The following is a 27783-nucleotide window of genomic DNA, read 5'->3' on the forward strand; positions in this document are numbered from 1 at the left end:
GTATCATCTTTAATTTCTTTCATCAGTGTCTTATAATTTTCTGCATACAGGTCTTTTGTCTCCTTAGGTAGGTTTATTCCTAGATATTTTATTATTTTTGTTGCAGTGGTAACAAAAGAAATTATATAAATGTGATGGGAGTGTAAATGGGAGTGTTTTCTTGATTTCACTTTCAGATTTTTCATCATTAGTGTATAGGAATGCAAGATATTTCTGTGCATTAATTTTGTATCCTGCAACTTTACCAAATTCATTGATTAGCTCTAGTAGTTTTCTGGTAGCATCTTTAGGATTCTCTATGTATAGTATCATGTCGTCTGCAAACAGTGACATCTTTACTTCTTCTTTTCCGATTTGGATTCCTTTTATTTCCTTTTCTTCTCTGATTGCTGTCGCTAAAACTTCCAAAACTATATTGAATAATAGTGGTGAGGGTGGGCAACCTTGTCTTTTTCCTGATCTTAGTGGAAATGCTTTCAGTTTTTCACCATTGAGGATGATGTTGGCTGTGGGTTTGTCATATATGGCCTTTATTATGTTGAGGAAAGTTCTCTCTATGCCTGCTTTCTGCAGGGTTATCATAAATGGGTGTTGAATTTTGTCAAAAGCTTTCTCTGCATCTATTGAGATGATCATATGGTTTTTCTCCTTCAATTTGTTAATATGGTTTATCACATTAATAGATTTGCGTATATTGAAGAATCCTTGCATTCCTGGAATAAACCCCGCTTGATCATGGTGTATGATCCTTTTAATGTGCTGTTGGATTCTGTTTGCTAGTATTTTGTTGAGGATTTTTGCATCTATGTTCATCAGTGATATTGGCCTGTAGTTTTCTTTCTTTGTGACATCCTTGTCTGGTTTTGGTATCAAGGTGATGGTGGCCTCGTAGAATGAGTTTGGGAGTGTTCCTCCCTCTGCTATATTTTGGAAGAGTTTGAGAAGGGTAAGTGTTAGCTCTTCTCTAAATGTTTGATAGAATTCGCCTGTGAAGCCATCTGGTCCTGGGCTTTTGCCTGTTGCAAGATTTTAAATCACAGTTTCAATTTCATTACTTGTGATTGGTCTGTTCATATTGTCTATTTCTCCCTGGTTCAGTCTTGGCAGGTTGTGCATTTGTAAGAATTTGTCCATTTCTTCCAGGTTGTCCATTTTATTGGCATAGAGTTGCTTGTAGTAATCTCTCATGATCTTTTTTATTTCTGCAGTGTCAGTTGTTACTTCTCCTTTTTCATTTCTAATTCTATTGATTTGAGTCTTCTCCCTTTTTTCTTGATGAGTCTGGCTAATGGTTTATCTATTTTGTTTATCTTCTCAAATAACCGGCTTTTAGTTTTATTGATCTTTACTATTGTTTCCTTCATTTCCTTTTCATTTATTTCTGATCTGATTTTTATGATTTCTTTCCTTCTGCTAACTTTGGGTTTGTTTTGTTCTTCTTTCTCTAATTGCTTTAGGTGCAAGTTTAGGTTGTTTATTCGAGATGTTTCCTGTTTCTTAAGGTGGGCTTGTATTGCTATAAACTTCCCTCTTAGAACTGCTTTGGCTGCATCCCATAGGTTTTGGGTTGTCGTGTCTCCATTGTCCATTTGTTTCTAGGTATTTTTTTATTTCCTCTGATTTCTTCAGTGATCACTTCGTTATTAAGTAGTGTATTGTTTAGCCTCCATGTGTTTGTATTTTTTACAGATCTTTTCCTGTAATTGATATCTAGTCTCATGGCATTGTGGTTGGAAAAGATACTTGATACAATTTCAGTTTTCTTAAATTTACCAAGGCTTGATTTGTGACCCAAGATATGATCTATCCTGGAGAATGTTCCATGATCACTTGAGAAAAATGTGTATTCTGTTGTTTTTGGATGGAGTGTCCTATAAATATCAATTAAGTCCATCTTGTTTAATGTATCATTTAAAGCTTGTGTTTCCTTATTTATTTTCATTTTGGATGATCTGTCCATTGGTGAAAGTGGGGTGTTCAAGTCCCCTACTATGAATGTGTTACTGTCGATTTCCCCTTTTTTGGCTGTTAGTATTTGCCTTATGTATTGAGGTGCTCCTATGTTGGGTGCATAGATATTTACAATTGTTATATCTTCTTCTTGGATCGATCCCTTGATCATTATGTAGTGTCCTTCTTTGTCTCTTCTCATAGTCTTTATTTTAAAGTATATTTTGTCTGATATGAGAATTGCTACTCCAGCTTTCTTTTGGTTTCCATTTGCATGGAATATCTTTTTCCATCCCCTTACTTTCAGTCTGTATGTGTCTCTAGGTCTGAAGTGGGTCTCTTGTAGACAGCATATATAAGGGTCTTGTTTTTGTATCCATTCAGCTAATCTGTGTCTTTTGGTGGGAGCATTTAGTCCATTTACATTTAAGGTAATTATCGATATGTATGTTACTATTCCCATTTTCTAAATTGTTTTGGGTTCGTTATTATAGGTCTTTTCCTTCTCTTGTGTTTCTTGCCTAGAGAAGATCCTTTAGCATTTGTTGTAAAGCTGGTTTGGTGGTGCTGAACTCTCTCAGCTTTTGCTTGTCTGTAAAGGTTTTAATTTCTCTATCAAATCTGAATGAGATCCTTGCTGGGTAGAGTAATCTTGGTTGCAGGTTTTTCTCCTTCATCACTTTCAGTATGTCCTGCCACTCCCTTCTGGCTTGCAGAGTTTCTGCTGAGAGATCAGCTGTTAACCTTATGGGGATTCCTTTGTGTGTTATTTGTTGTTTTTCCCTTGCTGCTTTTAATATGCTTTCTTTGTATTTAATTTTTGACAGTTTGATTAATATGTGTCTTGGCGTATTTCTCCTTGTATTTATCCTGTATGGGACTCTCTGTGCTTCCTGGACTTGATTAACTATTTCCTTTCCCATATTAGGGAAGTTTTCAATTATAATCTCTTATTTTCTCAGTCCCTTTCTTTTTCTCTTCTTCTTCTGGAACCCCTATAATTCGAATGTTGGTGTGTTTAATGTTGTCCCAGAGGTCTCTGAGACTGTCCTCAGTTCTTGTCATTCTTTTTTCTTTATTCTGCTCTGCAGTAGTTATTTCCACTATTTTATCTTCCAGGTCACTTATCCGTTCTTCTGCCTCAGTTATTCTGCTATTGATCCCATCTAGAGTATTTTTCATTTCATTTATTGTGTTGTTCATCATTGTTTGTTTCATCTTTAGTTCTTCTAGGTCCTTGTTAAATGTTTCTTGCATTTGTCTATTTCCAAGATTTTGGATCATCTTTACTATCATTATTCTGAATTGTTTTTCAGGTAGACTGCCTATTTCCTCTTCATTTGTTAGGTCTGGTGCGTTTTTATCTTGCTCCTTCATCTGCTGTGTGTTTCTCTGTCTTCTCATTTTGCTTATCCAACTGTTTGGGGTCTCCTTTTTGCAGGCTGCAGGTTCGTAGTTCCCATTGTTTTTGATGTCTGTCCCCAGTGGCTAAGGTTGGTTCAGTGGGTTGTGTAGGCTTCCTGGTGGAGGGGACTGGTGCCTGTGTTCTGGTGGATGAGGCTGGATCTTGTCTTTCTGGTGGGCAGGTCCACGTTTGGTGGTGTGTTTTGGGGTGTCTGTGGACTTATTGTGATTTTAGGCAGCCTCTCTGCTAATGGGTGGGGTTGTGTTCCTGTCTTGCTAGTTGTTTGGCATAGGGTGTCCAGCACTGTAGCTTGCTGATCGTTGAGTGAAGCTGGGTGCTGGTGTTGAGATGGAGATCTCTGGGAGATTTTCGCCATTTGATATTATGTGGAGCTGGGAGGTCTCCTGTTGACCAGTGTCCTGAAGTTGGCTCTCCCACCTCAGAGGCACAGCACTGACTCCTGGCTGCAGCACCAAGAGCCTTTCATCCACATGGCTCAGAATAAAAGGGAGAAAAAGTAGAGAGAAAGAATTAGTAGAAGTAGGAAGGAAGGAAGGAAGGAAGGGGAAGGAAGGAAGGAAGAAGAAAAGGAAAGGAGGAAGGAAGGAAGGAGGGAAGGAAGGAAAAAAGAAAGAAGATACAGTAAAATAAAGTAAAATATAATAAAGTTATTAAATTAAAAAAATAACTATTTAGAAAAAAAAAGGGACGGATAGAACCTTAGGACAGATGGTGGAAGCAAAGCTATACAGACAAAATCTCACAGAGAAGTATACACATACACCCTCACAAAAAGAGGAAAAGGGGAAAAAAATCATAAATCTTGCTCTCAAAGTCCACCTCCTTAATTTGGGATGATTCGTTGTCTATTCATGTTATTCCACAGATGCAGGTACATCAAGTTGATTGTGGAGCTTTAATCTGCTGCTCCTGAGGCTGCTGGGAGAGATTTTCCTTTCTCTTCTTTGTTCTCACAGCTCCCAGGGGCTCAGCTTTGGATTTGGCCCTGCCTCTGCGTGTAGGTCGCGGGAGGGCGTCTGTTCTTCGCTCAGACAGGACGGGGTTAAAGGAGCCACTGATTCGCGGGCTTTGGCTCACTCAGGCGGGGGGCGGGGCACGGAGGGAGGGGCAAGCCTGCGGCAGCAGAGGGCGGCGTGACGTTGCACCAGCCTGAGGCCCGCCTGCGTTCTCCCGGGCAAGTTGTCCCGGGATCCCGGGAACCTGGCAGTGGCGGGCTGCACAGGCTCCCATGAGGGGAGGTGTGGAGAGTGACCTGTGCTCGCACACAGGCCCCTTGGTGGCGGCAGCAGCAGCCTTAGCGTCTCCCGCTCGTCTCTGGGGTCCACGCTTTTAGCCGCGGCTCGCGCCCGTCTCTTAGCCGCGGCTCGCGACCATCTCTGGGGTCCACGCTTTTAGCCGCGGCTTGCGACCGTCTCTGGAGCTCCTTTAAGCAGCGCTCTTAATCCCCTCTCCTCGCGCACCAGGAAACAAAGAGGGAAGAAAAAGTCTCTTGCCTCTTCGACAGGTCCAGGCTTTTCCCTGGACTCCCTCCCGGTAGCCGTGGCGCACTAACCCCTTCAGGCTGTGTTCACGCAGCCAACCCCAGTCCTCTCCCTGCGCTCCGACCGAAGCCCGAGCCCCAGCTCCCAGCCCCGCCCGCCCCAGCGGGTGAGCAGACAAGCCTCTAGGCCTGGTGAGTGCCTGTCGGCACCGATCCTCTGTGCGGGAATCTCTCCGCTTTGCCCTCCGCACCCGTTGCTGTGCTGTCTTCCGCGGCGCCAAAGCTCCCCCCTCCGCCTCCCGCAGTCTCCGCCCGCGAAGGGGCTTCCTAGTGTGTGGAAACCTTTCCTCCTTCACGGCTCCCTCCCACTGGTGCAGGTCCCGTCCCTATTCTTTTGTCTCTGTTTTTTCTTTTTTTCTTTTGCCCTACCCCGGTACGTGGGGAGTTTCTTGCCTTTTGGGAGGTCTGAGGTCTTCTGCCAGCCTTCAGTAGGTGTTCTGTAGGAGTTGCTCCACGATGTATCTCTGGTGTATCTTTGGGGAGGAAGGTGATCTCTGCATCTTACTCTTCCTCCATCTTCCCCTCCGCCCCTGTAGAACGCTTTTGACACTTTTGGTCACCAGTGTGTGGGGATTTTTCTCACAAGTAATTCCTGGGACACCAGCTGGGTGTCCCACAATTCAACTCAGCTAAGACAGTGTCTGCACTGAGATTGCATGAGGTCCTATAGATCTCACAGGACTGACATCCCTCTCAACACACTTCAGATGGCAGGCACAAATCGAGGTGATCACCCGTGCTTCTCACGAATACGCTACAGATCCTAAGTTTCAACAACGCCCTTTGTCACCCTCTGTAAACCAGGAGAAATGAATCTGCACATGGAAGTCACGTATTCATATGCATAAATGTCTGGTATATATTTTTGAACAAGTGAAGTTTGCATCTGATAACTGGAGTATATGGATCCCTTCTGCATCTGTTTCTATTTCTGTTCTTTTTATCTCTTGGTCCTATTTGTTGTGACATCGTTTTTGTTATGTTAGTTGAGTGCTGGGTATTATATATGCAAAACCGTAGACGCAGACCCAGAGTACGGACAGGCTCTCAGTTTGGTCAGGGAATGAGTGACTGGAGGCTGGGAGTCCTTGTAAGCCTCAGTCTTACGTGCCTTCACCCACCTTCCCCCCACCCCAGGGTGGAGCCCTCCAGGGTCTGCGTCTGGAAGCTTCCCAGGGCCCCTCCTCCTTGGCAGGTCCTGAGCACCATGAGGTTTTACTGCAGCTCAGCTGCTCAGCCCGTTTGTGCAGAGTGTTGGGCTCATTTTCTGTGCCTTCCTTTTCTTGGGGAGCTTGGTCCCTAAAGTCCTGGCTGACTTGTCAGGCCTGCACTCGAATTGTTGTCTTCCCAGCCCCATGGAACTGTCCAGATCTCTTAGCCAGGGCTCTCTGCTTGACTTTTTACTGCATTTTCTTCCCAGAGTCAGATGCCCCGAGTGAAGGAGTGGCCCTCTCAGTCTCCCGCTCCCTCACTGGCTTTCCCTTTTGTCTGGAATCTTGGACCCTTCGGTTGCAGATGCCTCAGTACCTCTTTGACGCCTTCAGATGTCCTTTAAAAACATATTTAGCTTTTCTAGTTCTTGGTGGGCTGACCTACAGGCTGCTCACGTATAGAACTGGAAGTGGGGGGAAAACTGGTGTTCTCTGCATCTGAAGCAGTACGTACTAGTCATTGTAGATATATCGATCATCTTTATTTGATATGGGAGAAAGCAAGGACCACTGGTCCTTGCTCAGTCCCCACTATTCCGTTTCTAATCAGAATCCCCAGGTTGCCCATGCTATTGGCCACTTGAACTTGGAAAGAGGATGGAGCAAGTGGCCCACTCTGCCCAGAGACAGAGGACCTGTGCTGCAGCTCCTCTCGTGGCCGCTGTGCTGTTTTCCCAGGCCCGCACTGGTCTCCCCTTGGTCCCCTTGCCCTTTGCCAGCCCAGGGCAGGCTTCATGATGACGGGTGGTGGCTGAGGAGGGAGGGGTTACGTGACCTTTATTCTGTGAACTGATCCCATGTGGGTTTTCTCTTTAAGTGCTGAAAAAATGACTGCTTTTAGTCATCCCTCCACTTTCATTTTAAAGGTGAAAACGAAGATTTTATTCTTGAAGTTGAGTGCAGTGATTTTAGTCTTTTTGAAAGCAACAGTTGAGATTTGAGAAAGACATCTCAGAGAACTCCAGTGTATAAAGCCAAGAAAAGAGAGTGTGTTCAGGTTGAATCGTGGGCGGGACCCCAAATTGTGCCTCTGTGTCTCCCGGAGTCTGCTAATTCCTGAGATGGGTGGGTACAGGACTCCAAACACCCGAAGGACTAAGGTCCTAAAATCACAACTTAGTCTGCCTGAGATGGGTGGATATAGGACTCCAAACACCTGAAGGACTAAGGTCCTAAAATCACAACTTAGTCTGCCTGTGTCAGGAGTGTTGGTTGTCACAGCAGAGGTTTGGGTGGAGCCAGGAGCAGTGTAGCCTGTGCTGGGGGGATCAGAGAGCAAGGAGGGTGAGGGGGTGGGGAATGGCGTGGGGACACAGGAAGGGGCGACACCGGGCGGGGTCTGAGGGGCCGTGGCTGTCGCACTCAGGGCAGGGATGCTCCTGAACATCTACACAGCACCCACGGCACAGCCGGGGTTGAGAGGCTCTGGTGTGAGGAACCCCCAGCCTGTCTCAAGAACCGCTGAGTTCACAGCAGGGTCCAGCACTCCACTGTGGGTTCATTTCAGTGCCCTTAACAAGGTTGGAGCCAGCACTTCCTGAGCTTGAGTGAGTCAGTTAGGCAGAACTGACCTCACAATCAGTGAGGTAGAATTAGCTCAGTGACTCCTCACCCGGGGTAGATTCTAGGGATGCCCTTGAGTTTAGGTGGGGCCCTTCCCATAGCCTCACTGGTGTCGTTTTTAGTAGGAGGAGGTGGCAAACCCCTCTTAGTTCTAGTGCATTTGTTTTCTGAAACAGTTAATACTCTTCAGTAGCTTCGTGTTGTTAATTTGCTAAAAATTTTGTTCCGTTTTTAAAAAATTAACTTGTTTTATCTGTATGGCTGAGTCGGGTCTTAGTTGTGGCACGTGGGATCTTGAGGCATGCGGGCTTTTTCGTTGAGGTGTGCGGGCTTCTCTCTAGCTGCCGCATGCGGGTTTTCTCTTCTCTAGTTGCGGCATGCGAGTGCAGTAGTTGTGGCGCGCGGGATTAGTTTCCCCACAGCATGTGGGATCTTAGCTCCCGGACCAGGTATCCAACCCGCGCCCCTTGCATCGTCAGGCGGATGTTTACCACGGGACCAGCAGGGAAGTCCCTCTTCGGTGCTACTTTCAAACAGTAACCTTTCCAAGCAGCGTTTGCGCGCTCTTCCCCACACACTCATCCTGTCGTCGTCTTGGAAGTCGTCGTCCCACCGCACCCCTTCTCTGCTCCGTTGATGGTGGCCTGAGCCGAGCCCTTCCGTTTCCATGGAGCCCCTTGTGACTGGGTCGGTTCCGGGCTCCCGGGAGACAGTGGCAGAGGCGGAGCCATGGCGCCATTTCCTCTGGAGATGGCAGTGATGGCGGCGGTCGCGGTGACGGGAGGTGGTGAGGTGCCCGGCAGTGAAGCAGCAGCCGCTGCCGTGCACGAGGTGCTGCACCCGTCCCCGAGGGTGGGTGGTGGAAGGGGCCACCTGTGGTCGCATTTCCGGCGCCGCGACCGCAGGGCCAAGGCCATGGCGAGGAAGAACTTGGCCTCGGCTCAAGTCACGGAAGTGGGGCAAGCGCCCCCGGCCCCTGGAGCACAGCGAAGAGTGTAGGGAGGTGAGGGCGGCGGGGTTTGTTTCGTCTTGTAAGTACGGCTGCGAGCCCAGGGCGTTGTGGCCTCAGTGGGGAAGGATTGACACCATCTGGTCGGACGTGGCAGCAGGTCCTGCGGGCGCTGCGTGGAAGACAGGTGGGGGCGGGGCAAGAGGGATTGGTGGAAACCACTGATGGAGGAGTCGCTCGGCGTACATGGGTTGAGCTCTTGGGGCAAAAATTTTAACCCCCTCAACGTCACCCATCTTACGAAGCCCAGAGCAATGTATGTAATACTTTAAGTGTACATACTGCTTATGTGTATAATGTATGTACCCTAACATCTTCAGATATTTACTGAGCGCCTGTTCTGTGTCAGGCACTGTTCTACTATGTAGGAACGGTTACGTGGCCCAAGATCTCTTTGTGCAGAGAGAAACAGAATGAAAGACTCCGTGAGTTCAGTTTGAGAAAGTTCAGTGCGTGGATAGAACTGCTGCAGAAGCAGTGGCCGATGCTGGGTGTGTCAGCACTGCTGGGTGTGTCAGCATGGGAGGACTGGGCGTGGCAGCTTTCCTTGCGTTTCCATGACCCTCTGCCCTCCCCACTCTACTGTTCGGCTCACACACCCTCGCCTGGCACACCTCCTTTTGGGTGGGCTTTGGGCCTTTGAATTCAACACGGGCCCAAACTATCTTTTCCTCACCATCTATTGGTCCTCCTGAGGTTGGTACAGTTTTGTACCTGGTCAGGTGGTCAGAAACCGAGACGACAGCTTTGCCTCACCCTCCTAGTCTCCAGGCCCTGTAGGAGGCACCTTTCCTGTGTCTTGGAGGCCGAGTTTGAGGCCCACTGGTGAGATCTGGACCCTCTTCCATCAGGTTGACTCAAGGAGGGGTTGACCCCAGCGGCCTCTCTGTGTCCCGCCCCAGCCATGCTGGGTTCCTCACCCAGGATGTTGTTTTCCTGTAGCTTCTTTGTAAATATGCTGTTCTCACAGAGAAGAAGGCCTTTCTTCTACCCTGTCTTCTGCTGGCTAGCTCTTAGCGCTAGCTACTGCTGAGTAATTCGGTGACTAGCTCTTGGAGAACCAATTTTGCCCTGTGTATACAGATCCTCAAAAGTGCTCATATTCTGACAGGAGCCGTTTTATTTCTGCTAAGGAAATGGTTCTTATCTGGAGGAAACTTACGCGTAACAATGTTGACCGTAACAACTTTCAATGTGATTTACATTTTTTACTGGTTAGAAAATTATAAGAGCAATACGCCACTTAGAAACCACTTTAAAGTATGAGTACCTTGTAGTTCACGTTCCACAGGGATTTAATGTCTCCCACTTTGCCTCCCACCCTTAACCTCATTTCCCCGTTTTGCCCTCACTTTCGGAGGGAATGATTTCTGGTGGTCCCATTCTTGTGGTGGGTGGTGGACTCACTGGGCTGAGGCAGTGATTTCTGACCCCTCTGACTCTCTCCTGAGCGGCCATGAGAGTGTGAGGCCACTGCGTGCAGAAGGCAGTTTTGACCTTGGCGATTTCCCGGAGGTGCTTTATTTCATCCCTCACCAAACAAGGCTGTTTTAAGGATTCTTTCTGGTTGTTCCCTAAGCCACGAGGAAGACCTGGCTAAAGTGATCGAGCTCCAGGAAATCTTAGATGAGCAGTCAAGAGCAGAGCCAGGGACTTCACTGGTGGTCCAGTGGGTTGGACTCTGCGTTTCCAGTGCAGGGGCCCGGGTTTGATCCCTGGTCAGGGAACTAGATCCCACATGCATGCCATGACGAAGAGCCCACAAGCGGCTTAATCCAGACTCAATCTTCGGTTTACACACTGGGAAATTCCTCCACCAATGTGTATATAAGCTGATGCCCTTTAAAATACGCTTGTTTCTGCATGTAAATCTGCTCGCTGAGTCCATCTGACAGTTAATGGCTGGTGACACTCCTGAGGCTCCCTGGGTCCTTTGTTGAACAGAAGCAGTGGGGAGGGACCTTCTAACGAACAATGTCCCTGCCCTTCTCTGTACCTGTGAGTCAGCTCTGGTGATGGTGCAGGAGTCCACTAGGAGATAGCAGTGGGAGGCGACAGCCTACGGAGCCAGGGCACAGGCCACGCCTGTCGTCACTCCTTGGTGCTTTTAAAACACTGACCATACTTGTTCTTGAAGTCTGTAAGTTTTTGTTTTTCCTATTTTAGGCAAAAAAGCAGTTACAAGAAGTGCAACATAATCAGATACTTAAATCTCTTAATCGTTTAGGAATCTGTAAAGAGGTGAATTGAGCTGGGTTCATAGTTATAATTACTACAGATGTTTAGCCAGAGTCTACACCAGTCCACTGCTGTAGTGTGTACAGCACCCCTGGACTTGGAGGCTGAATGTTTGCACTTTAGATGCATTCAGAGTCTGGCAGTTGTGTGTGGTTTGGAATGCTGAGTCCTTTCTGGGTTCACGTGAAAGCTGACAGACTAGGGAGCCAGGGCACAGGCCACTCAACGTCATCGCTCCTTGGTGCTTTTAAAATAATGGCCATACTTGTTCTTGAAGTTTAGAACTTTTCGTTTTTCCTATTTTAGGCAAGGCAGAGAGAAAAAATGAATGGAAAATGTAATAAAATCAGACATTGTTGACAAGCTTCTTTCAGAATCTAACAAGAGGCTTCAGCTTCATCATAAATGGCTGCTCGGGCAGAGAAGGTGCCCAGCACAGCATCCCCGAAGGCCCCTTTACAAAGAGAGTGCCACTGGTCATGTTCATGCCGCAGCAAAGATCCCCCGTGCTGCAACTGAGACCTGGCGCAGCCAAATAAATATTTAAAAAAAAATATATATATATATATATATCCACTGTAGCGTTAGGATTTACGTTCAGGAAGGTATCTTGGACTTCCCTGGATCTTGAGAAGGTGCGTTCCCTTCTCGCATGCCGGGGTCAGGGGCGGAGGGGTGAAGGCTGGTCTGAGTTATGGTGGTCTGGGGGCGTCTTGGGTGGCGGGTCTTCTCTGGCGGGTCTTCCCACAACGGCGCGAGGTGCCTTTGTGTGAGGACTGGACAGTCTTGAGGGTCTGTTTTCTGTTTCTATTTATTTAACTGTTTTCCAGGATTTTGTCGCAGTTAAGAACTAAAGAACTAAACATATGCAGAGAGCAGCTCCTTGAAAGAGAAAAAGAAATCGCTGAACTGAAAGCGGAAAGGAACACCACCATCTGCAGCTCCTTGAAAGAGAAAAAGAAATCGCTGAACTGAAAGCGGAAAGGAACACCACCAGGGTTAGTGGGGTTCTTACTGGGTTAACATTTGCTTCCGGTCATGATTGGGCTCTGGGTTATTGTCTTTAAACTCAAAAGATGATCCACTCTGCCTGCTTTTAAACAGATTTTCGACATCTTCTCACTAAGCGGACTGGGGTTGACCAGTTCAGGGTGCTCATACCTTGCTTGAAATTTATGGTGAGAGTTAATGTAATTTTAGTCCATTTGAGGGGGAATTTCTCTAACTTGTTTGACTGGCCACACTGCAGCGTGTGGAATCTAGTAACCAGACCCCCTGCATTGGGAGCGCCAAGTGTTATCCACTGGAGAGCCAGGAAAGGCCCTTAGCTAATGATTCTTAAAAGAGCAGAAAAACCGGAAGGAGACATTGACAGGACAGACGGGGGTGCTTGACATAAACCCCGAGCATGAATGGAAAGGCAAGTCCTTGTCTCCCTCTCTGTCTGGTTCTCATCTCACCTGTCCAGTCTGTGCAGGTCTGTTGCCAACACACCGCTTAGACCTGAGCGGCCGTGACAGTCGTGTGAGCCCACAGCGTGCAGAAGGCAGTTTTGACCTTAGCGATTTCCCAGAAGTGCTTATTTCGTCCCTCAGCAAACAAGGCCGTTTAAGGATTCTTTCCGTTAGAGGTCTTCTGATGGTTCTCATGAGGAAGACCCGGCCGAAGTGCCCGAGCTCCGGGAAATCTCAGACGAGCAGCTGAGAGCAGAGCCAGATGAAGGAGCTGGACGCCCGGCCGCCTTCGGTACTCACGTGACAGAGCGGGAGGAAGGTCTGTACACGGCCGGAGAAAACCTCATCGTATCTGAGGAAGTGAACACGAAATTGCAATGAGATGTTTGTGAGGTGAGTGACATTACATGTGTCAGTGTTGGAACCAGACATAATCGAAGACAAATATGGTGAATTGGCTCCGTGTGCACCTTCTGTGTGGTTCTCAGTGGGTCCTCACACGACCCAGAGAACAGGGAGGGCAACGATCGTCTGCCTTGAGTAACTCAGCCTCCCCTGGATGTCCAGGCCTTACTGCCTCTGGAGCATTTTTGTGTGTTTGTTTGTTGTCTTGTCGGAAAGTTTGCCTTTACACTTTGCTTCACTCTCCCTGCAAATACTCCTCCACCTGTTACAGAAACACCTAACTTGGCGGTGTTGATTTTCTCTCAATATTTCAACCACTCTGCTTCCTCCTAGCTGGTATGTCAGAGACAGAAAACTCATCTCCAGATGTCTTGGGCCTCAGCAAATTGGGAGGACAGGCTGAAAACAATGATAAGCTTCCAAAAAAGTAAGCTTTTTGTTTTTTGTCCATCTCACTGAACAGTTTTCAGTTGTTCCTGATTTTTAATTAATGTTTACTGATTAAATGGAATATCCAGCTCTCTCTATATATTATCTTCTGAAAGCTTAACCCAAAGCCTTTTATTAAACTGCTCTTTCTGGAGGACTTAGAGCATCTGAACTAGATTCTCAAGCTGGGGTTACATGAGGTCTCCCCACCTAAGGCCACTGTCCCCTTCTACATTGGGGCTTTATAGGAACTTGTGGGCCCAGGGAGGTGATTTCACTGCTGCAGCCCCAGGTTCAATCCCTGGTCAGGGAACTAAGATCCCACAAGACGATTGGCTTGGCCAAAGAAAAAAACAAAAGATAGGAGTTGTCTAGTGACATATTTTTGGATAACATTTTCCATTACCATTTTCATCCACATTTATTTCAGCATTTTTATTACCTGCACTTAATTTAGTTTAAATTTAATTTAACATATTAAGAAAAAGACTTATCACAATAATAGTTTAAAACTTCCTGGAGAATTAAAAATCATGACAAAAAGGAATATAGAAAAAAAGATATTGTTATGAAGCAAGAACATTTCACCAAACATCATAATCAGAAGAAAACACTGGATGCATTCCTTCTGAAGTTGCAGTGAAGGCTGCTGGCCAGGGCTCCTGCCTTTCACCACTGTACAGTGTGCCTACAGAGAGTGTGTCAGAGAGTTGGAACTATTAACAATCACAAATCTACAGCCATGGAAAGGCCAAGTGTGAAAGGGTGGAAAAAGACATTCCATCCTAAAGAGACCCGAGGTGACTACACAGTGTCAGACAATATAAAGACAAAAGATGATAAAAGAGATGGACAATATATACTGTTAAAAGGATCAATTCACCAGAAGATATACATCTAACATTAGAACTCCCCCCCAAAATTAAGGAAACATTAATACCCCAGTTTTTTCGATGGGTGGAACCTAAGAGAACATCAGTAAGGAAACAGAGGACTTGAACAACACTATAGACATACTGGACCTAACAGACATGTACAAATCACTCTACCCAACAAAACCAGAAAACACACACTTCTCAAGAACATTCTCCATGAGAGACCACATGTTAGGATATAAAAGAAATCTTTTTTTTTTTTTTTGCGGTACGCAGGCCTCTCACTGTTGTGGCCTCTCCGGCCGCGGAGCACAGGCTCCAGACGTGCAGGCTTAGCGGCCATGGCTCACAGGCCCAGCTGCTCCGCAGCATGTGGGACCTTCCCGGACCGGGGCACGAACCCGTGTCCCCTGCATCGGCAGGCGGACTCTCAACCACTGTGCCACCAGGGAAGCCCTAAAAGAAATCTTACTTCATTTGTGTTCTCAGTCTTAAAATTTTCTCAAACTACAAAGCAATGAAATTAGAAATAAACAGCAGAATGAAAACAGAAAAATCCCCAAAATGTGGAAATAAAACAACGTATTCATAAATAACCAATGGGTCAAAGAAGAAATCACAAAGGAATTTTTTAAATATCTGGATGAAAATGAAAACATACAAAAATTTATAAAACGTAGTGAAAGCTGTACAAACAGGGAAGTCAAATCAGAAATCTGTTTTTACTAAAGTAGAGAAAAAGAATAAACTAAAATTTAACGAAAGGAAAGAGGTAAATAAAGATTAGACCAGAGATAAATGTACTATAATGAATATAAAATATAAAAGTCAATGTAAAAGTGAAAACTATGAGTTAGTGTTTTGAAAAAAATTTACAAAACCTTGGCTAGAGTAAGAAAAAAAAGATTTAGATAACTAAAAACATGAAAGAGGAGAGATTTCAACTGTTGTCACAGAAATGTTTTTTAAAACTGTAAGGGGTCCTGTGAACAATAATGCTTACAAATTATATAATCTAGAAGATACGGGTAAACTCATGAAACATACAACCTACTAAGCTCTTATCTTTAATAAAAAAATTGAACAGAGAAAAAAGACACACGAAACACAGAAAACTACAAACCAATATCCTTCATGAATACTGAAAAATCCTCAACAAAATAGTACCAAACCAAATTCAACAACACATTAAAATGACTTTACATCATGACCAAGTGGACTTCATTACTATAAAAAAATCGATTAATGTGATACACCACATTAACAGAATAAAGGAAAAAACACATGATCATCTCAATTGATGCAGAAAAATGCATTTCACAAAATTCAACTATGTTTCAAGATATAAAAACTCTGGGAATTGACTGGCGGTCCAGTGGTTAGGACTCGGCACGTTCACTGCCGTGGCCCAGGTTCAGTCGCTGGTCAGGGAACTAAGATCCCACCACAAGGCCAAAAAGAAAAAAAGAGATATAAACACTCAGCTAGAAAGCTTTCCTTCTCAGATCAGGAAGAAGGCAAGGATACACACTCTCTGCACTACTGTCCAGCAAAGTACAGGAAGCCCTCACCAGAGAAATTAGACAAGAAAAAGAAAGTTACCCAAGTTGAGAAAAGTAAAATTATCTTATTTGTAGATGATAACTTTTGTATGTAAAAACAGTAAAGATTCCACAAGGAAACTGCTACATCAAAAAACAACTCTAGGGCTTCCCTGGTGGCACAGTGGTTGAGAATCCGCCTGCCAATGCAGGGAACAGGAGTTCGAGCCCTGGTCTGGGAAGATCCCACATGCCGCAGAGCAAGTTAGCCTGTGTGCCACAACTACTGAAGCCTGTGCGCCCTAGTGCCTATGCTCTGCAACAAGAGAAGCCACCACAATGAGAAGCCCGCGCACTGCAACAGAGTAGCCCCTGCTCGCCGCAACTAGAGAAAGCCTGCGTGCAGCAACTAAGACTCGATGCAACCAAAAATAAATAAAATTTAAAAAAACCTCTAGAAAAGTTGCAGGATACCAAAAGTCCATGTGCAAAACATCACGAAATAATCAAGATGATGTAGTACTGGCATAAACAGATATGGAAAGTAACGCAACAGAACACTCAAAATTAATTTTGCATATACACAGAACGCATTTTCAAGGGTGCCAAGACCACGCAATAGAAAAAGGACAGTCTCAGTAACAAACGGTGCTGGAGAACCGGGTATCTACCAGCAAAAGTGTAAAGCTGGAACCTTACCTGCATCAGAATGAGAAACTTCTGTGTGTCAGAGGAGGCAACCAACAGCGAAAAGTAACCTCCAAGGACCAGAGATGATGAAAATGGGCTAAGAATCTCCATGTGTCAGAGATTTAGGTTGATTTCAAAGTTTAAAATCAATAGTAGAATGAAACACCCTCTACCACTGATGTATCTCTGAACTTTCCATTCCATTCCCCATCATTACGATTTTTAAATCAGCGACACATCCATTTCGTTTCTAATGCAGCATGAAAAGTCACAACATATTTGCTGTAGTCTGTTTGCTAAAATTTACCGGGCATAAGTGCATATTATTACCTGACTTGCATGTACAGCTTCTTTATCCTGGTTTTCAGAGAGCAGACAGTGCATCCAGATGGGGCCCCTCAGTAATCCCTGCTGCCCAGTAGCACCGACACCCCATCTCCAGTCCATGGGTGTGAAGCCCTGCCCAGGACTAGGCCCAGTGGAGCCTCTTCACAAGTCCCAGGTCATGGGGAGATGGGATCTAAGTGGAGGTGACAGGCCCTGAGGGAAGGACCCGGGTGACTGTGACTACAGGTGTCAGGCAGGACACTTCAGACAAGACCAGCGAGTCCAAAGAAGGGCATTTCTGGAAAGACAGAAAAATCAACTGAGAATATGACTTTACCTGAGAAAGAGCCATTCCAGACTCCTTTTCTCTCCTCTCCCTCCTCTTCTGGGCTTCTTCCTCAGACAAGAGTCTTTAGAGGTCGATCCTGAAAGTGGAAAACAGGCTGTTTAATGCTTGCAATCAACACACCCCCTTCCTGAGTCACCACCACACACACAGGGAAGCCCTCAGCATGTGGAACAGACGGTCCTCTGCTGCCCACCGTCCCAGGAGGGACTCAGGACAGAAAACTCCACACAGAGACCAACAAGTAAGTTCCTACACTTTTGTTTTGTTCAGTGCATGACAAATCTTTGCAGATCAAATAGTGTAGCTTATCCCTTTTTTAACTGAAGTGTATATATATAGAATTTATTTATTTATTTATTTATGGCTGCATTGGGTCTTCGTTGCAGTGCATGGGCTTCTCATTGCGGTGGCTTCTCTTGTTGCAGAGCATGGGGGCTCTAGAGCGCAGGCTAAGTAGTTGTGGCGCACAGGCCTAGCTGCTGCGGAGCATGTGGGATCTTCCCAGACCAGGGCTCGAACCCGTGTCCCCTGCATTGGCAGGCAGATTCTTAACCACTTTTTCAGATTATTTTCCATTATAGGTTATTATAAGATACTGAATATAGTTCCCTGTGCTATACAGTAGATCCTTGTTTAATTATTCTATATGTAGTAGTGTATATTTGTAAATCCCAAACTCCTAATTTATCTCTCCCCTTCCTTCCACCTTTGGGAACCATAAGTTTGTTTTCAATGTCTGTGAGTCTAGTTCTGCTTTGTCAGTAAATTCATTTGTACCATTTTTTTAGATTCCACATATATGTGTCTACCTGTGTCTGATTTACTCCACTTAGTACTGTTACCAAAACGCAAGTCCGTGTGCTAGACGCACAGTGAGGCCAAACAATACCAGAATGTTGGAGTTTGGAACAGAAAGGCTTGCTGCAGGGCCATGCAAGGAGATGGGTGGCTCATGCCTTAAAAACCCCAAACTCCCTGAAAGCTTCCAGCAAAGCCCTCTTACAGGAACGGTGAGGGAGGGGTGTGGTTACAGACCTCTTGGTGGCAGATCCTTTGTACTTGAGGTCAGGTCATGGTCAGGTAAAGATGTTCCTGTAAACCTCCACCAAACAAATGTTACTCTCTGTCCTGACAAGAAAGGGGAAGGTGCCAAGACACAACTTTCACCCTCCAGGGTCCAGGCCTGGCTAACAGAAAGGGGTCCCTGCAGAGGGGCCAGTTACCCTGCCCTGGAGCATTCGTCCAGAACCAGGTTTGGGTCCTCCTGCCAGTGCCCAGGCCTGGCTGAAGAAGCAGATCTCAGTTGGCAGCTCCCTCAGGGCCAGGTCCCCGTGCAGACTGCCGCGGCCATTAGGGCAGCCTAATGGATTCCCGCAAAAGACACCCCGTTCCCTCGGCCTCCCAGCTCACCTGCTGGCCCAAGGAGAAGGGGAGGGGAGAAGGCCTGGATCCCTCTCTTACTTCACTCTCTGCCTGACGACTGCCACTCCGCGGACATTTGGCTGAATGGGTCCATTAAATGTCACTCATTGGCAGCTGGTCGCCTGAGGGAAGGGCTCACTGTGGCGCCGACCAATGGCTGAACGGGAGCTCTAAGGCCACTCCAACCATCCCTTCAGTGGTCTCCTGGTAACCGTTGCCTGGTAACGGGGGTGGGGGGAACAGCGTGCGCCAAGGGCCCTGTGCTAAGGGCTGCGCACTGCTGGGCTCTATTACAGTGTGATCATCTCCAGGTCTCCACCTGCACTACTCTGCGTTTCCATTTCATTGTTTATCGGTCTCCCTGTTGCTTTCTATGTTTCTGTCTTTTTGCTCCCCTCTAGCCTCCTGCTGTTTCTCCCGTCCTATTTTCTCCTGTCCTGCCCCACTCTGCAACTTGTGCCCCCTATTGATGCTCTTTCTCCCCGACCTTTCTGATGACCCTACATCTCTGTATTTCTGCCTCTTTCTTCCCCCATCTCTTCTCTCTCTCTGTCCCTGTTATTCTCCCTCCCCACTCTCCGGCGCCCCCTGGTGGCTGTGCTTCCTTCCTGCTCTCTCTCTTCCCCTCGTTTCTCCTCTTCTTTTCCTCTCCCAGCATCAAGTTGCTCTGTAGGACATGGGTTCAGCTCTTTTATCCCCTCCCCCGACTCTCCATGGGAAATGCCTCACCACGGTTGACGATGCTGTTACCACTGATCAAGGGCTCCTCTTGTATTTTGCCTTAATCCCTTCACCTTCATCTCCCTGGAGATCCCAATTTTCTATACACTCTATTTTTCTCATCTGCTACTTTCACTGCTTTTTCTCTTTCATTCTTACCATCTCTTTGCAAGACACTCACCCATCCTCTACACTGCCCTCTGACCTTGCCCACTCTTCTTTTCCCCTCAGTTTTCTATTGCTCTCTCAGTCCCTCTCTGTGTCTTCTGATCCCCCCTGCCCACACAGTCAGAGGATGTGGGATGGAGTAAGATGCCTGCTTCCCCCCTGCCCACACAGTCAGAGGATGTGGGATGGAGTAAGATGGAGTAAGATGCCTGCTTCCTGGGAAAACAGTGATGAAATAAAAACTCACAGTTTAAGGCAAGACAGGAAAAATTTGAATTTAAATTAAATTCCTTCTCCTTCATCAGTAATGACTCAGCACTCACCTTGTATATCTAGACATCTTCAGTGAACTTTATGTACCATAACAATACATCATTTACCTTAAAGATAACAATTGGTGCAGAACAGACTGTTCCACAGACCTGGGGAGGTACTGGGCCGCACCTAACAGAAGCTCTTTTAAGTACTTACTTATGACCGTATTAACGTTACTGTACTACTTGTGTTCTGCCTGTTTTACAGGATTGTTCCTTGCATTACCAAGTGTGTGACTGAGCCTCCGGTAAAAATGATGACTAGGCGACTTGAAACAAGTGACCAAATCTATAGTCTTATAAGACCAATGATTTTAATAGTGTAACTCTACATATGGGAAGAAGCAACAAGAGAGAACCAGCAACAAGAGAGAACCATTTCCTGGACCACAACAGACTGGTGGAACACCACGCAGAGGCCTTTGGCTACTGTTGCATTAGGGGCAGGGCGCGTGCGGGGCGTCGCCGGTGCAGTGTGGCAGTGGCCCTGTGGCCACAGTCTCCTCGGGCCGCAGTCCGGCTGCCATTTGCCCACTCGCCCCCTTTGCCGGCGCAGTCACCAAGCCTGCAACAACCAACCACGCAGCACCCCTCCTCTGTATACAAGGAGCCCGAAATCTGACTGGGGGAAGATGGCTTGTGGAGACACTGGTCCGCCATCTTCTCCGAATAAAAAGTCGCTCTGCCTTGCCCCAGCAACTCGCCTCTCAGTTTACTGGCCTGTCGTGCAGCAAGCAGAACGACCTTGGACTCTATCAATTTTGGCGAAGCCGGCCAGGAGCCTTGCTGCTTGTGGTCAGCCCCGGTTGGGGAATTTTTGGGTAAAGCCCTAGCAGCTGCTGGGACCACCTGTCCTGAGGATCTTCCCTTTAAAATTCCCTGAAGCGGCACCAGATGCCCCAGCGCTTGGCAGTGGGAGCTCCGTACAGATGGAATCGACGGGCTCCAGACAGTAGGTGTGTCTGATGTGTACAACTGGGAACACACCACCCTCTCAATTTCGGCTTTTCCTGTAAGGGAACAGCCAAGTTGGTTTGCATTTGACTGGGGTACCCTGTTGCAGAGGGGAATTTTTGTTGCAACTCTGTGAACCAGTTTGTTTGCTTTTGTTTTGCATTCATTCACGATGGAATTTGTTTGTGCCTTTTGTGTTTTGCTGCTCTTGAACTTGTATCTGTCCCTAAGGAAAGCCCTTTGGGGCGTATCTTAAATGAATGGGCAAAGTAGAGTTATGGGCCTGTGACTAAAAAGAGACGCTATTCTGTTGTGCAGTGTGTGGCCCCAGTATATGTTAGGGTCAGGAGAGCACGGTGCCCTGCTCACTTACACAATCTTGCAGTTAGAATTGAGCAGGTAAAAGTGGTGAGATTCCATATGCAGAAGCATGTACGCTATCGCATCATGACGAAAAGAAGTGAGACAGCTGCTGCCTTATGGTACGGCGGTCTGAAAGGAAAACCGGGGGAAAATCTGTTCTACAAGAGGGAGAGGGAGAAAATGAGACTGAGAACATGTTATTTCAAAACACTGGCCAAGCCGGCTGCACCAGTGGTTGTTCCGACTGCCCCCATGCCACCAGCATATGCACTCCCCTCACCACCTCCTGTTTCCCCTACTTATGGGGATCAATTAGAAGTTTCCGTGTTAACCTCTGGGGCACAGGGGCCTAGTTTGTGTCACCATCTGTGACCCAGGAGGGCGTCCCATTTGACCAGGAGCCACTTCTGGAGCACGCAGCTTCCCTTGCACTGATATCCTGGAGAGGAGGCCTTAATGCAGATGGCCAATCAGCTGGGTTTCTATGGACACGCCATCCATTCTCAATTTGATTTATTTAACTGGAAAAACCATAACCTACATACCTCCACGTGACTGAACTTTTCACTTCTATCTTTGCCACTCACCATCCCTCGTGGGCAGACATTCACACTTTTATGAATATCATGCTTACTGGGGATGAAAGGAGGATGCTCTTTGACACGACTAGAGAGGAAGTGCACTAGCTCCATCTAGCGGACCAGGTGGAACTCCAGAAGCAAATCAGGCAGTTCCTACTGCTGAGCCTGACTGGGAACCTAATAACGGAGATACGCTGCACCTAGAGCATTACAGGAAGTGTATCTCAGCGGGTCTTCGAAAGGCAGTAGCTAGGCAAAAGAGCTTCAACAAAATTCAAGAGATCAAGAGATACACCAAAACCCAATGAGGACCCATCAGAGTTTCTAGAAAGAATTTATCAAGCTTATAGGCACTACACTGGTGCAGACCCTGAGGCCCCCAAAATACGGGAATGGTAAATATGACCTTCATTGGGCAAAGCGCCCCAGATCTAAGAAGAAAATTACAACGCTAGATGGTGCATCTGGAACGAACCCTTCTCAACTGGTAGATGTTGTTTTAAAGTGTTCACCAACAGGGAACAACGAAAGGAGCTCTTTGCAAGACTTAACGCCACTCATCTGGTGCCGGCACTGGATTCCCGGAAGGCGAGTAGCCTGGAGAGAGGTGAGCCCCATTGGGGAGGGAACAGTGTGCTTACTGTAGGAGGAAGGGCACTGGGAGAGACTGCGCTCATCTAAGGAATAAGAAGGAAAACCACAAAAGAAAGACGGGAGCCTCTCCTATGGTAGAGAGAGCGCAACGCTCTGAAGATGAATAAAGCGGCCCAGGGGCTCCCTTGGACTTGAGGTGTCCAATTCCAATTTCCCCACAGGAGCCCCGGGTAACTTTGACAGTGGGGAACAAGTTGATTGACTTTCCGATAGATACCGGTGCAACATACTCTGTGGTAAACAGCACGGTGGCACAGAAAACATCTCAGTCCTTCCCAGTCACAGGAGTTTCTGGAGAAGGACAAAATCTTTCGTTCCTATAACCTCTAGAATGCTAATTAGGGGACCTCACCCTGAAACGCAGTTTCTTATATATGCTGGTATGTCTAATCAGTCCCTCTTTTGTAAATTAAGCACTCAAGCAACTTTTTCGCCAGAACAGCTTGACATCAGGGTCCCACAGGAGCACCCCAGAAAAGGAGACTGAGCTCTCACCCACTCCACCCCCATTCCCCCCGCTCCAGGTCTGTGAAAAGCTAAGGCACAAGTGTGGGTCGATAGCACCCTAGGGAAGGCCAAAAATGCATGGCCAATACAAATCATGTTAAAAAGGGACTCTGGAGGGAATTCCCTGGTGGTCCACTGGTTAGGACTCGGTGCTTTCATCGCGGTAGCCCGGGTTCGATTTCTGGTCAGGGAACTAAGATCCCGATCCCGCAAGCTGCACAGTGTGGCAAAAAAAAAGGGATGCGCTGGGACACCTAATCGAAAACAATACCCTCTGAGCCAAGGGGCCCAAAAGGGAATTTAGCCAGTTCTCAAAAAGTTGGTTTAATCAGGTTAAACCTTGCAGGTCCCCATATAAAACCCCTATCCTCCTAGTCAAACAGCCAAACTCAACAGAGCATCTCTTTGTCCCAGACTTGAGGGCTACTAATGAAAAAATCCAGGATTTGCACCCTGTGGTATGCAATCCATACGCTCTGCTCACAGCTATTCCAGAAGCAAACAGCTGGTTCTGTTTTTGACGTGAAGGATGCTTTTTTTCTGCATTCCTATTGCAGAAGAATCACAGCAGCTGTTTGCTTTTGAAGGGCAGGACCCAGAAAGACAGGTAGTCCAACAGTATTGGTGGACGGTCCTGCCTCAAGATTTAAGGATTCCCCTACCTTGTTTGGGGAAATGTTGGCTGGGGACCTTAGAGACTTAATATTGGATGAAGGACTCTTCCTCCAAAATGTGGACCATTTGCTCATAGCGAACCCTATGAATGACAAGTGTCTACAAAATACCATCAGCACCCTGAGTTATTTGGCCAACTGTGGATGTAAGGTCTCCCAGAAAAAGGCTCAAGTATGTAAGCAACAAGTCACGTAGCTGCGTTTTATCCTTTCCCAAGGGCAGCGGGGTCTTTTGCTTGATAGAAAACGGGCAATTGCAGGCTTGGGAACACCAAGAACTGCAGATAACAGGGCGTTTCTGGGAATGGCAGGATTCTATCGGATCTGGATCCCGAACTATAGGCTCAGAGTAAAGCCCCTCTATAAGGCTTTAAAGGGACATGATTTTGAGCCCCTACTTGGACTAAAGAGTGCCAAACAGCCTTTGAAACAATAAAAACATAGTCTCAGCTCCGGCTTTGGGACAACCAGACTGAAAGAAACCTTTCAGATTATATGTCCGTGAGAGACAAATCTTGGGGTGTTAATTCAAATTCTGGGGAATGTCCTTCGACCTGTTGCCTAATTCTCAGGACAACTAGAACACAGTAAGGGATGGCCACTCTGCCTTTGAGCTGTAGCAGCTCCTTGCAACAGACTTCCGGAAGCTGAGCAGTTTACCCTGGGCAGCCCACCACTCTGTATGTCTCTCACCCTGTCCTTTCTTTACTGGAACAAAAAGGGGGGCTACTGGCTGACTTCTGGGAGAATGGGAAAGTACCAGGCCATCCTCTTAGACAATCCCAATGTAACGTTTCCGGTCACTTCAGCCCTAAAGCCAGCCACCACGGCTCCCGACTGCGGCTGCACAATCCGCAGGGCACAGCTGCCTGCAGTCGTGGGGCTGGTGTACCCTGGCAGAGCAGACTGAACAGACAACGCCTGGCTGCGGCAGGTACGGACTGTTCACAGTAGCTGACGTGCTGGGTATGTGGTGGACGTCAGGGTATATGTCAGTCCTTGGAAGGACTGACCCTCGCTATGCATTCTCCGTGGGGCATGCTCACGGCGCCGTCTGGAAAGAAAGGGGGCTCCTCACTTCAAACAGTAAAGACATAAAACATGCTTCTGAAATCTTGTCCCTGTTAGAAGCAGTCCTCAAGCCCTCACAAGTGGCCCTAATGCACCGCCCAGGCCACCAGAAGGGTGAGACTCATATAACAAAAGGCAACCGGTTAGCTGACCAAGCTGCAAAGAAAATAGCAAAGGCAGGCGATTACCAAGCCATCATAGGGTCACTTCTCCCGCAGACTGACTTGTCAGAATACCAGCCAAAGACAAGGAGAGGGCCGAAGAGTGGGAATCCACTCTTGATCACACCTCGCCTGGCTAGAAATGTAGTGCACACGGAACTGACTTGATTTCTGAGGCTTTCGTGGACACTGCTGCAGCACATTCGTGACAGTACCCACCACGGGAGAGATGCCGCCTTACAGTGGATTCAAAAGTATATCATGGGGCCTGACCTACAAAGGGCCATCCAAGGAGTCACTGAAAATTGCATGATTTGTGCTAAAAATAACCCAAATACTGCTGTCAGATCTCCCCAGATGGGGACCCAACACAGAGGACTCCACGAGCCACCAAGGACTGGCAAATAGACTTCACTCAAGTTGATAGGGACAGAGTAAGGGACAAAGTAGGCGGCTGAATAGTTAATCCCACTAGGGGACTGCAAGTAAAGAAAAAAGCATGGGAGACCCCTGTAAGTTAATGATCACTCAAGAAAGCAGGTTTGCTTAACTACAAAACCAAGCAACAGAAGCCTGAGACACGCCCCCGAACAATAAAACAAGGGTGGCATGAGACCCACATCTGCCCAGTGAGCTCAGTAAGTTGACCCCTAGACACGCTCCTCTGCGCACACTAAAAACAAGTATATAAGGAAAAGGTGACATTATGCTGAAAACTGAGATGGTTTATCATATCTTAGTATATGTTACCACCTTTTTTCCTCACTTCCGTTGCTCCATGACAGTCCCAGTTTGGCCATGTAGGGACAAGAAAAAGCCCCCACCCGATGTGCAGGCGGAGCTGAGGATGGAAGCTTGACGGCTACTCAAGAATGAGGAAGGAGGTGGTCCTCTCCCCCTCCCCACTTCTCCTTTGATTATAAAACAGGAGCCCACTAAGTTCTGGGGGCGGCACCCTCTCGCCCACCCGCAAGCCTCACAAGCGTGCTAGTCTAATAGATCACTTTGCCTCTCCCTGAAGAACGAGCTCCTCAGAGCCCCCCAAGACACATTTCAGTGGTTTCGGCTGGCGACCACAAAGGGGCAGTGGTAAGATAAGAAGGAGGGGGGTCGGGTCCTAGAGGGGCCGTGGATGCCAGGTGGACTGGGGAGGACACTCCCCCAATGTGTGCCCCTTTTAGGCGACTGGTCAACCCCGAATGCTTTAGGACTCTGATGAGAGATCTAGGACAGACCAGAGGAACAAGGATATGGATGTTTAGAGACACGGAACCAGAGGAATGCTGGCAGTCAGCATGGCTTGCCACAGAAAGACGCTGTGGATGTTTAGGGACCCGGAAGGACACGTACATTCTAGGTCTGTCCCTGTTGTACTCAAGTCTGTAAACTTAACTATTCCAACTGTTATTTATAAACTGATAAGTTTTGTTTTGCAATGCCTGTCTTATGAACAAGTTTTAAAATGAAACTATGAGATCTCTGTCTGTCTGGATATATGTGTGTCTTACGTGGTCTTGTCTTTAGATAGTATTGCTAAGGTTAATTTGTAAATGAGCTCAATTTAATTGGCTTAAAAAAAAAGTAAGTGCTTACAAATTAAACATTTCTGAATACAAGAGAAACTAAGCTAAATGGATTTCAGATTCACATGACCTGAGAAATATTTAATGTTAAATTAATATCTGGTATTAAAGTTTGTTGTTATTAAAGATTGTTAATACAGACATGTCTTTAGAGTCATCAACGTTAAGCACGGTATTTTTATTGTACCTGGGTTTGCTGAAAGTCACTAAGTTCATACTATTTTTGTTGTAAAATCTGTCAGCAAGAAAATTAATGAGTTAAAATTAAATTAACTCATTGTCAGACTTTTGCCGTCCTGATGTACTTGTAGCATGGCCAGTCTGCTCCTAAATGAGAGAAATTAAATGGGTAAATAACAGCTGCAAATTGAACAGTCAGGGCTGTGGGAAATCCAAGACAGCCACTTGGCTCCTCCTGGATCCCTGGCAAACCCCATTTTTTATTTAATGGTTTAAACCCTTTCTTGGCTACAAGGCTGATGCCCTCACAGTGGAAAAAAGAATGGTTTAAAAACGTGTTTTGGGCTTCCCTGGTGGTGCAGTGGTTGAGAGTCCATCTGCCGATGCAGGGGACACGGTTTCGTGCCCCGGTCCGGGAAGATCCCACGTGCCACGGAGCGGCTGGGCCCGTGAGCCATGGCCGCTGAGCCTGCGCGTCCGCAGCCTGTGCTCTGCAACGGGAGAGGCCACAACAGTGAGAGGCCCGCGTACCGCAAAAAAATAAATAAAAAAAATAAAAACGTGTTTTTCACTTGGGTATAGTTTCTATAAATTTTAGTGATCAAGGCAACCACTTTACTGGACAAATTATAATACAAGCCTATGTTATTAATTAACCAGACTTATTTTACAAATTAATCTTAATTTGGCTATATTTGGTAAAACTGAGGGTTATTTAGAAAAGAAAAAATTGTTTTAACAGATATTAAATTTTAGTTTTGCTAACTGAGGTCAGTATCTACTGTCTTAAAACTCACTTTTCTAATAGCTCTTTGTTGCTATATTATTCTAAAGCTTAATTGAGTTAAGATATTCTAAGCTTGTTTCTGAAGCTGATCACGTAATCTATCTTTGGATGAAGATTAGATGCCCGTAATCTATAACCAGGGGGTTATACATGCTAGAAAAAGCATCATTTAAAGGACTGTGTCCGTCCTAGATAAAAGGCCTCTTAACAGGTATTCTTAAGCACGTCATGCACAGGGAAACTGAAGGGAATCAACTTCCAAGACTTAAGGTACTTTCCCCCCAATTACTAGGAGTGCCCAACGGAGGAGTGCCCTGATGTCGGTCATCCCCTCCCTACGCCCCTTACAGGTGCTGACCCTTTATTTCCAATTTACAGTCAGACCAGTTCCCACTCACTGTTAACACCATTGGGGACACCTTCTGTACTATTCCTTTGGGACAGTTTCTTGGCCATTAACACCAGGCTGGGAGACTGACTACTTTGGAAGGGATACATCTGAAGTAGTAAGTACAAATCTTGATGAAATTGCACGGTGGGTTTTGACAAAGGAAGGAAACTTCTGGATAGCTAACTACTGCTCCGGTGGCAGGTGCTATAACCGTGGAAGCGGCTGCTCCAGTAAGGGCTATCTCAC

General features: G+C 46.6%; 1 protein-coding gene and 2 long non-coding RNA genes across 5 annotated transcripts in view; 1 reads left to right on the forward strand and 2 right to left on the reverse strand.

Annotated features, from left to right (window-relative positions):
- Nucleotides 1-17605, reverse strand: part of LOC132509835 (zinc finger protein 525-like) — a 293110-nt gene extending 275505 nt beyond the window's left edge. For both annotated transcript variants that reach the window (XM_060131354.1, XM_060131353.1), the window contains exon 1: nucleotides 16996-17605. In XM_060131354.1, coding sequence (XP_059987337.1) covers nucleotides 16996-17010 — 15 coding nt within the window. In that variant the 5' untranslated portion in view covers nucleotides 17011-17605. The remainder of the gene's footprint in view (nucleotides 1-16995) is intronic.
- On the reverse strand, nucleotides 9893-16983 carry LOC132509849 (uncharacterized). The gene is made up of 3 exons (XR_009537146.1): nucleotides 16662-16983; nucleotides 12398-12743; nucleotides 9893-11819 (listed from the first exon to the last, which is right to left on the reverse strand). It is a non-coding gene; the product is annotated as an uncharacterized LOC132509849 (long non-coding RNA).
- On the forward strand, nucleotides 11881-20767 carry LOC132509844 (uncharacterized). 2 transcript variants are annotated; one of them, XR_009537141.1, is made up of 5 exons: nucleotides 11888-11935; nucleotides 12566-12784; nucleotides 13130-13223; nucleotides 17061-17248; nucleotides 19840-20767. It is a non-coding gene; the product is annotated as an uncharacterized LOC132509844 (long non-coding RNA). The 2 variants fall into 2 exon arrangements; XR_009537140.1 differs by having other exon boundaries at nucleotides 11881-12784.
- Nucleotides 20768-27783: the final 7016 nt, after the last annotated feature.

This window comes from Lagenorhynchus albirostris, chromosome 19 (assembly GCF_949774975.1).
Source record: "Lagenorhynchus albirostris chromosome 19, mLagAlb1.1, whole genome shotgun sequence".
NCBI classification, from domain to species: domain Eukaryota; kingdom Metazoa; phylum Chordata; class Mammalia; order Artiodactyla; family Delphinidae; genus Lagenorhynchus; species Lagenorhynchus albirostris.